The 10,231-nt window shown below is 41.1% G+C and overlaps 1 protein-coding gene and 1 long non-coding RNA gene across 2 annotated transcripts; one reads left to right on the top strand and one right to left on the bottom strand.

Annotated features, from left to right (window-relative positions):
* Nucleotides 1-307: 307 nt before the first annotated feature.
* On the bottom strand, nt 308-5,319 carry LOC104119893 (probable methyltransferase PMT15). Its single transcript, XM_009631502.4, has 6 exons — nt 4,303-5,319; nt 2,429-2,639; nt 2,024-2,321; nt 1,078-1,470; nt 925-1,002; nt 308-836 (listed from the first exon to the last, which is right to left on the bottom strand). Exons 1-6 carry the CDS (start codon nt 4,993-4,995, stop codon nt 599-601), a joined length of 1,911 nt encoding a protein of 636 aa, XP_009629797.1. The 5' UTR covers nt 4,996-5,319; the 3' UTR covers nt 308-598.
* Nucleotides 5,320-5,568: 249 nt separating this feature from the next.
* Nucleotides 5,569-9,134, top strand: LOC104119895 (uncharacterized). Its single transcript, XR_004503342.2, has 3 exons — nt 5,569-8,123; nt 8,209-8,400; nt 8,464-9,134. It is a non-coding gene; the product is annotated as an uncharacterized lncRNA (long non-coding RNA).
* Nucleotides 9,135-10,231: the final 1,097 nt, after the last annotated feature.

The raw sequence follows: 10,231 nt of genomic DNA, 5'->3' as shown, positions 1-10,231 counted from the left end.
TTATTTTATGAACTTGAATAAACTAAAATACAATTTAAATGCCTAGACCAGCAAAGATAAAAGAGGTAACCTTGTAAAATTAATTTCATTAATTATGTTAGCATTAAATTTCTTCATAAAACTAAGCATGAGCAACTTAATGCTCGACTTTGTGACACGATAAAATTGAAACATAAGAGAATGATTGGACCAATCCTAGAAGCAAGGATCAAAAAGATATAATGGTAAGCGTAAAAGCAAAATGTCACAAGCCATCCAATCCTTGTTGACATAATGGTTGAGATGTTCATAGTAGAAGAAAAACATCTGTAGTCAATTCAACTCTATCAAATAAAAACTGGTCTCCATACCAAATTTTGCATTTCAACATGTAAAAGGGTAAGCGTAAAGTAAAACATCACAAGCCGGTTCAAACGCCAAATAGTAAAAAGAGTATTCTCAGGCGAAAACCTCAATATCCTCTTGTTTATTTTGAAGCCAAAAAGATAGAGAGGTCAATGAAAAATCACAAGAGTCCATTGAACAAACAAAATTTATCAACAAAGGAAGTAAAGAATTGGCAAGATTGTAACACTATACTTAGAAGATTCATTGATGCCTATGAAGGTTGTTTATCTTGGTCAGGGGCTGGTGTTGTCCAATACTGCTTAGTAGCAATTAGAAGCTTTTCCCTAACATGAGGACCACCTTCGTGATCAACCATCCTGCTATCCCATTGTAGTCCATCTACTATGCTCTTCACATTTACCAAAACATCCACGTCATCTCGGAAAATTACACTGCCTTGTGGCCTTAATATTCTGTCCATTTCCAGTAATATATCCTCCATTTCACATCTGCATACATAAACATAAATCAACAATAAATAAAACATGCAACGCTCAATGATAGCTCGAGGAGGAATATGAACCATCCAACGGCTACCTGTCCTGGTAGAGGCTGAAAACAGAATCAGCGTGTATGAAGTCATAAGTTCTAGGATAAGTAGACATGGCTTCGCACCTAAATGAAAAGAGCATCATCAGTAACAAGCAGCAAATGGCAAAAACAAACTTTTCATAGGAGTAGTGGGCTTACCAGCTTTGGTATGTCCCGATCAAACCACGTTCATAGATGACTCCAAGGGTGTTGACTTCAGCCTCAACAGGGATGACGTTCATGACCCAAACTGGATCATCAACAAGTGCAGCTGCAAATCCTCCCAACCAAGCATTCATGTCAAGTATATTACGGTACCTTCCACACTCTGCTAATTGGAAGTCCAACGCCTTGTAGTGAGCGACTCTCTTCTTCCACAATTCTGTATCTTTAGAGAAGCCCTCTGCAGTAACTCCCTCTATATTTCCAGTAGCAATCCTAGGAGGGACGGCAGTCAATCGTTCTGGCCAATTTGCCAATGGCCCTCCAGCAAAATCTCTAATGTTGGAGACTTCAGGGAGGGGACTCAAACAAGCATCAATCTTGGTGTACCTGGATGATTGAAGAGTCTTGGATTAATACATTACGGAACGCTCTTACCTAATTCTATACTTCATCTAGGAAGCATAGTTTTGACTTCACCGAAGTTGGATGCCTTTTCATCAAGTACCATAGATTTCTACCATGTCAAAAGTGAGGAATATTTTAAAGCAGTTTCAATGAAAATTAATATGACAAAAGGTGCAGAATAACATAAAGTAGTTCAATTGTGAGACAGGCAATCGCTTTTTCTCAAAATGTCTCGGTACCCATTCAAATTATTTTAAGGACAGTAAGAAGAATGAGATGAATATACCCCATCCGTAGCTAAGTGAGTCACTCAGCTTCACATTTACATTTGAGAGGCCCAAAGAAATGAAGAGAATAGGAGTATATCATCACATTCTTTAAGTAAAAATTTTGAAAGCAGAATGAACTTCGTTGCAGTTCATCTCACTCCTACTACAAAAGGCCTATGCACCTAAATGGGGAAATGACAAGGAAGTCCTCTAAAGTCAAATCAAACCTTTGTTGAATCGTAAACATTCAAGAAGTAGAACATTACCATGCTTTGTCTGGATCTTGTTCCTGGCAAAAGGGTGGTTTCCTGAAGACCTTCCGGTTAATTTTGCAATGCATATGATTAGTTGGCTTCTGCCAAATTGCTAGTTCGCCTTTCTGAGTTACTTTCTTCCAGCATAGGCTTCTTGCAACACTTTCAATTTGATCTTGCTCTGCTTTCAAATCTTTGGCTGTTCTATTCCAGCCCTTCCAGTGATTTTCCCAGTTAATAGGTGGTCCAGAAAGAATCCAGTATCCACCAGGACGTAAAATTCGATCAACTTCAATTAAATACAGCCCATCTGCTCCATATCAAATGGATAAAAGTAAAATTAAAATGATCAATCTTCCTTTAGAGGACATACATGATAAAATGAGCAAAAGTTCAAAGCTATGTAATTTAGATTACCATATTGTCCCCAAGGGATGAGGCAACGAGAACAATGTGCCATATCGAAAGCTCTTGCAGGGTAAGGTAGCCTTTTAGTAGCTAAAATCCCAATCAATGCCGGAACTCCTCGCTCGAGGGCAAATTGAACTTGAGCTTCATGTGTGTCTTTGGGTGCAAATGAAATTGGTAGGATGTTTCGAGAGAGCAAGTAAGCACCCCAACTTGCAACCTGAACTTGTACATGGTAAAATAAGCCTCATATGGTGGAGGTAAAGAAATAGAACAAGAAAACATGCATAGTTGGAATAATTAGCAAATTTCATTTAGATCCTAAAGCCAGTGGCAAATGGTTCACTCATTTAAAGTTTGCACCAATAGTTACATAGTTGTAATGGACTAGTGATACTCCCAGTAACTTACATTATGGTTCTGTTGATTGTTCATGTGGGAATCTTCTAATATAGGGTCTAAAAGAGGCCGTTACATCTAATGAGCATGGACTCTTTCTACTAATTAACTGTAATGGTAGTAGAGAATTTTGCTCAAAATTTGTTTCCTAATAATGGAAATTTTGAGAATTCAGCTCAGCCTTCCTCATTCAAGACTAAAGTTATTCGTGGACCACTTTTAATGAAATAGTTAGTAGGAATCCATCTGTGATCGTGTAATATGTATTTCTAAATAAGCACACTTCCTTGTCTACAATTTAATGTAACCTTTTTTAATTAACAATATACCCTCATGTTTAATACATAAAATTGTATTAGGGCGTGGTCCAAAGAATGCTTGTAGTACCGAAAAACTGAAAAGGGTGGGAAAACGGAATTTAAACTACATATGCGTAAGCAATTAATAAGTTCCCATATAAGTGCATCAAATGTTAAATTCGGAGTAGGGTAACATTATAAATGTTAAAACCATAATAACTTTTTCGTTGCTTGCAATTTAGTCTTGAATTGAGTAGTTTGTGCTCTTTTTTAGGCAAATCAATAAAACATACTATTCTTTAAGTGTAAATGAAGGAAACACACATTTTGGGTTTCAACCAATTGAGGATTCCACTGAGTTCACTACACCAAACTACCAACTTTTTTTCTCAAATCAAGTAAACCGAGCTACCAACTTTTAACAGTAAAACCAACAATTTCAACGCTAGGAATGAAAATCCCACACGAAATGTATCAAAACTTCTAGCAATCATCTAGTTCAACCACCCCCCAACACACCCCACTTCAGCCAACTATCCATACCTATTCTGTAAGAAGTTTTCACAAAAATAAGACATTTTCTATAATAGAGAATAAGAAAGTCAAATTTATAAAATTCATTTTTTCCTGTAATTTAAATTTGAAAAAATGTAATTTTAGACCACTTCCAACCAATACGTTGGAAAACCACGTGCATTGCCATAGAACTTACCCATTCTTTTCTTACTTCTCTTGAAAAGTCAAAGCTTCAAAAAGGGAAAAATTGATGACATAAATTTTCCTAAAAATAAGTCATTTTTTTATGTTTGATTGGCAGAAAATATTTTACAACGAAATATATTGTCCAGCAAAAGCCTCACAATTATCAATCAACACTTGGAGACATTATTATGAATTTTTAATACTCAAATTTTTACCTCTAAAGTTTGCTCCCCTTGCCGCCTACCCAAGCATGAATAAAGAACGCGGGTTGCCATAGATTGGTGTAAATATAAAACTAGTCCATTTATGTTAGACTACCATTATTATCAATATTCAATAAAAAAAATATTGGAAAATACTTTTCATTTTCTAACCAAATAACAGAAAACCTTTCTGAGAAACATTCTCCAAAAACAAGTCATCAAACATACAAACACCAAAAAGGGAAAGTCCAAACGAATTCAATAAAATAATAAAACTTACCCCACAACCGGTATCAATGGCGGTCCTGATGGAACCATCTTTAAGATTGATCAACTTTCCGATATCATCAATATAAGCATCGGCGCCACGTGGGAACATGGTGCCACCGCCGGGGAACGTGAACCGGTCACCCTTAAACCGGACCCAATTCTGACCGGCTTTCTCTACCGTAAGATGTTTATGCGGAACATTCGCATACCAAACCGAGTCACGACTTTCCGGCCACCTGAACGGCGGTTTATAACCAAAAGGTGCCGGAATTCTACACTTTAACAACTCATTCTTCTCAGGACAATGCCTTTCTCTATAAATAAGCATGTTTCTATCGAATTTCAACGACCTTTTTGAATCCTCACATGGGGTGTATTCGGACAACTCGGGGTTGCATGAAGGGAAGTGGTTTACACGCGCCGATGGTGAGAGTGGGACAAGGTCAGTGGCGGTGTGGTGCGCGGTGAATTCGAGGGAAATCGATGAACCGTAATTGGAATTTGTGTTTTTAATTGATGGGTTGCAGGGTAGGGTGGGTAGGAGGGTGGTGGAGGATAATTGAGTGGTGTTAACACCACCTTGTGGCCAAAGTCCGATTACATAAAAGGTACAACAAAGAACAACGGTTGCAGCCACGTAGTAAAGATTAGCTTTCTTGGATTTCGATGTGAGATAATGTGACAAGTTGGTCCATATCGCCATTGCCACACCAACTCAAAAACAATAAAAAAATTAATGACAAAAAACAAAAAAGGATAAGTTGATGAACCTTGAGTCTGTATTTATGGGGTTGCCATATATAAGTGTTTGTTCTGGAGACAGAAACAGAGCTCTGTGTGTGTGTGTGTTTTTCTGATCATGAGAGTTTTAATTTGAAGGGTGACGAATGAACTTTCTTGAGGAGGTGATGAGTTAATGAAGGAGTAGAGGTGGAGTTTGGGCCCGGGGGTGGATTGGAATACGCGCTAACGCGCCGACGCTCCCTCGTGAGTAAACTTAATTGAAGAAATGAGGGAGGGAAATTAAGAAGACGAAAAGGCCACAAGGAAGGGGAAGTATATTTATGGATGATGTCTGACTTATACAAGGTAAGATTTTTTTTTTCTTCCTAATGTTGTGAAAGGTAAGATTTGGAGTTTCGGATCTTTCTCCTTTTTAGAGCTCTTTACTCTATTTTTCGTTTAGAAAAGAATGAGGTTTTTTCTCTCTTTTCCTTCAAATATACAGTGCTCATACTAATTTAGATTCACACCATAAAATTCCACAAAAGAATTTTACCTCTTCTTACCAAAGATAACTAAAGTCAAATCCGAAACTCTAATTGAAAGCGAAGAATTTTGTTTACCCTCAAAATCGGATAACAATTGTATTTGTAAGTGATTTTAAGGATACGTAATTTAACTTGATACAAAATGACAAATTAGATTGCAATTGAAATAAGTAATGGAAAAGTAAATGCTAACCATACAGTTGAACAATCTTAGAAGGCTAGCCACCCTCGAGCCAAAAGTGTTTTGATTGAACAGAATAACAAGAGAATAATAAGAATTTAAAAAGAATAATAATATATTGATTTGGGATGCATGTTACAATGTGTTAAATGAATTATCAGACCCCCTTTTTATAGTAGATAAGTCATACTCTAGGTACATTTCCATAAAAGGTAAAAATCTCTTGATTTGCTGATTGCTGGTTCCTTACTGATACGTGCCGAGATTCCCGCCGCAATATCCGACCGGACACGGATATTTGGGTCTTCTGTTAGTTATCGCATCAATGTTTCTCCGAGCTCGATCGGGGATAAGGTCGACTCCGAGATTACTGACTTAATGTTCTCGAAGACAGGTACTCTGGCCCCGGGTTCTAGCTCGATAGGACTCGGGGTCGATCTTCAGTCTTTGGTTGTCATGTTCTGAGCCTAACCTACCATGTCGTAGGCGAGCTCGATTCCGACCGTATACAAATAGTCCCCTCATTTTTCGGAGAGTAGACGACGAGAAACGAAGTGACCTTTTGATTCTTTCTTCGGCACAACACGGCAGAAACGACAAAACAGTCAAAACGTCTCTTCAGTCAAGTCTTAATGGTAATAAATGCTCGTCAGTTGCTGGTCGGCCATTCCTAGATGTGAACCGTCGCTGGAAAACTATAAATACCCCCTCACTTTTTTATTCAAACTTTACATTCAAACCTTCTGCCCTCGTAACTAAGCAATTTTAATACTTCCAAACACTTATATTCTGGTTACTTTGAGATCTTTGATAAGAACTCTCATTCGTCTTTTTCTCAAACCACTGATTATACTCTTTCTTTTTCCTTATTTCTTCTCTATAAAGAAATGGCGAAAACATCCAAAATTGTTCCCCAAAAAGAAATTCATTGTACCTCGCGGCCGGCTACTGAAGAGACCGCTTCACGCACTGCTGCAGAGGAACCAGCACCGGAACCTCCTCTAAAAATGTTCATCCCGGGGGGATGCCCGGTCAATGTTGATTTTAAAGTCGAAAAGCCCTCCTCCGTACCAGGCCGGTGTAAGGAGGTTTCGAGGTACATCTGCTCGATCACCGAGGATATTCTCTCCGAAGTCAAGAAAGATTATAACTAGGTTGACAAACATATGGTGGTTTCCGAACCTGACAAAGCCATCACCACCCACGTCGAGGGGTTTTTAAGTGTTTACTCTTATCCCTTCATGTTGGGCCCCTTGGACCTAGTTATAATCGACTTTTGCAAGAGATATGAGATAACCCTCGGTCAAATCCACCCTTCTTTCTGGAGCGCTCGTGGTGGTGCAGCTGCCTTTTTGCCTTATCGCCTTTTTACCTTCCTTCTTACTGGTGTTCTGTGGTGGTGCAGCTGTTGCTTGGGTCCCGAATGTAGTTCCTCGACTCAAGGAGTTGGTCAAGGGCAGCGTATCACAAAGACCCTATTCTGAACGCTCATGGCGTGAGCTTTCAAAGGGCCGATGGGAGGCCCGTTCACATGGTGAGATCTTCTTCATGGGTAATATTTGGTTTTCCTTATACAAAATTCTCATTTTCTTTATTCTCTTTTGCAAGTTTATCCAAGGACGTCCAAATGAGGCCCCCATCTGGTAGCGATGATGTCCCCGCCGAGTCCCCTGCTCTAAGACAGGGTGAAGAGAAAAAAAGAAAAAGGGCCCCGAGTTCTCCGAGCTTGGAGAAGAAAAAGCCAAAAAGAAGGCCGGTGCGTAAGAAGAACATGAGGAAGAAACCTTCAATCTAGTGGCCCGAGTGTCGACGCGACTCGAAGGGCAAGGGGCCTCCGAACCAGAGAGAGACGATGTCGATCTTCATCGAGCTAGGGAGGTCGAGGAGGAGGCCGAGACCGAAGCTACCCGAGACGTGGGGAGTCCGTCGAAGGAAGCTCTTGGTGTGGTAGAGATCACCGAGTCACCTTCGTTCACTGAGTCCATGTATAATGAGGCTCAGACGGTGAAAGAACGTCCCAATGAGGGAGTTCTCGGAGCGGACGATCCCTTCCGCGGCTTCTTTCATGGAGTGGACTCTACGACCATAGAGGGTATCACCGGGTTGGGTGATTTAGATATACCGAGGAAGAGTCCATCTTCGTGAGCAAGCGGACCTTCCTCGAGTCCCAAACTGGTCAATCGATTCCCTGCCCCGAGTGCGGATCCTGGATGGAAGCGATTCATCACTTTCTCTCTTCCGGAAGACTCCCGGGTCCTCTCCGCCCCCGTAGGGGTGGCTAGCTATCTTCGGTGTCTGGTGACCGAGGATGATCATGCCAAGATGAATGAGGTGGATGTACCCTGTCTGTTCAACGAAGCGCAGCAGGCGTTAAACCGGGTAACTTTAGATATTCCTCAATGGTTATCAATTTGTACTTAGGCTATTTTGCAGATAACTCTAACATTTTTTTTTGTGTTTGTAGGCCTCGGTGCTTCACTATGAGACTTTTCTCCGATACTGAGATGAGCTGAAACAGTTTGAGGCCGAGGTCCGAGGGCTCACTAAGAAGAGGGATTCCTACAAACTTCTCAGTGAATAGCGTGAAGGGGAGGCCCAGCGCCTCCGAACTGAGCTCGAGGTGGCTCGGAAGGAGCATGCCGATTTGACCAAGCAGGTAAAGATATTTGAGGTTAGCGATGACGAGCTAGGCTTGGTAACTAACGATCGGAATCCGCAGGTCCAATAAAAAATCGACCGGGTTGCCCAATCTCGAGTTGAGATGGACATTGTCAAGGCCGAAACCGACGAATGAAGGGGCAGGATGGATCATCTGGCCTCGAAAAAGGAGGCTGCTCGGGCGTAACTAACTTCGGCTGAGGTCCAGCTTCGAGCAGCAAAGGAAAATGCCGAGATGCAGGCCAAAAAGGTCGAAGAGCTCCAGTCTCGGCTAAGTTCGGCTGCCTCCGATCGGAAAATTATGGCCAAGGAACTCGAAACGGCCAAGTCAGTGGCTGCGGTGGGTAAAGCCGACGCCGACGAGATGGTGGCCCAATATAAGGCCGATGCCGAGGCGGCCCAGGACCGCTTGAAAGATATCGTTGAATACGAGAAGTGGCAGTCACGAAGAGAGGCCCTCGAGGAGATTCATGCTCGGGGGTTCGATCTATCAGCCGAGATCGAAATCGCTAAGGGGCTCGAGGCCGAGGTTAAGAAGTTGGCCAACCCCGAAGAAGAAGAAGAAGAAGACTCTTAGGGTTCCGATGGAACCGGGGGCGAAGAAGACTAGGCTGTTTAGACGCCTTTGTAAAAAAAATTGCTTTTTTATTTTTTTTTGTACTCGTATACTTTTGTATTTTTGTTAGGGCCATTTGGCCTTTGTAAATATTGTATATGATATATGAGGCTTGTTTTCCCCTTCGGTAGTTTATGTATTCTGTTTTCCTTTGCTTTATTCATTATGTTTGCAAAGGTCGAAATGCCTTAGCATAAAATAGTTAGGTCATGTCCGGAGGTTCGAGCAGGCCTAGCCTTAGACATTATTTTGTTTAAGGCATCGTGGGAGTTCGACATGATCGAGAACTTTTTTTTTGCCAAAGTACTTATGACTTTTTAGATTGTAGTTTGCCGAGGGTAGTCTTTAGAACAGGCCTTGCCTTCGACATTATTTTGTTTAAGGCATCGTGGGAATTCGACATGATCGAGAAATCTTTTTTTCCCAAAGTACTTATGACTTTTTAGATTGTAGTTTGCCGAGGGTAGCCTTTAGAACCTGTTATGAAATTTTTGAAGGCCTTATTTTTGTTACAGGTCTCGGACGTCTCTGAGCCATTTTAGTATGGCCTTAGCCTTTTTAGTTTGGGTGTCACCTAGTAGGTCTTGCTCCAACGGGCTTCGATAGCCCGAGCCGTCCGAGTTTGTTTTTGAACGGCAGTCCCCGATTGGGGTGATCATTTGAACCCGGATAAGGCGGCCCTTGGGCTCGATACCTTTAGGGGATCGTATGTAGGAAATTCCTTCACAAAAAGAATTTTTTTAATTTTTAAGGGACAAGATATTTATTCGCAAGGTAGAGACTTTATTCTTGTGCGTAATAGTTACACATGTGTACAAGTTTTGTGTCAGGGATCGAGCAGTCTATGCGGGTACGGTTCATTTGACAGTTTGACCCTTACAGTAAATCCTACCCATCGAGCCGAGAACATTGAATCATAAAGTTTCCTTCCTTGCTAAAGTTGTTATTCGAGGGTGATGCCGCCCAGTGTTCGGGACCGATCAAAGAGAGGCCTCGAATACCGTTGTGGTCTTCGATACCGGTTCGTAACTGGCCTTCAATTTTAAGTTAGCACGATTTACTTGTTGCCTCGTTAAAAACCTTTCCGAAAAATCCATTTGGGACAAAACCGGTTTAAGGGAAAAAGAGTGCAACGCGTGCTTTCAGGCCTAAAGATTGTATCGTTCTTTGATGATTCCCTACAAGTGTTAGTTCAGAATATAAATAAATAAAA

This window comes from Nicotiana tomentosiformis, chromosome 1, assembly GCF_000390325.3.
Source record: "Nicotiana tomentosiformis chromosome 1, ASM39032v3, whole genome shotgun sequence".
Lineage (NCBI taxonomy): Eukaryota > Viridiplantae > Streptophyta > Magnoliopsida > Solanales > Solanaceae > Nicotiana > Nicotiana tomentosiformis.
Note: the sequence above shows the minus strand (reverse complement) of the source record. Positions and strands in the feature narration are given on the sequence as shown.

Bases quoted from the DNA above. Each gene is read 5' to 3' on its own strand.
- LOC104119893 (XM_009631502.4), bottom strand. From the start codon at position 4,995: ATGGCGATATGGACCAACTTGTCACATTATCTCACATCGAAATCCAAG. The intron at 2,640-4,302 runs GTAAGTTTTATT...GTACAAGTTCAG, and splicing joins CCATTGATACCGGTTGTGGG to GTTGCAAGTTGGGGTGCTTA. The intron at 1,003-1,077 runs GTAAGCCCACTA...CTTTTCATTTAG, and splicing joins ATCGGGACATACCAAAGCTG to GTGCGAAGCCATGTCTACTT.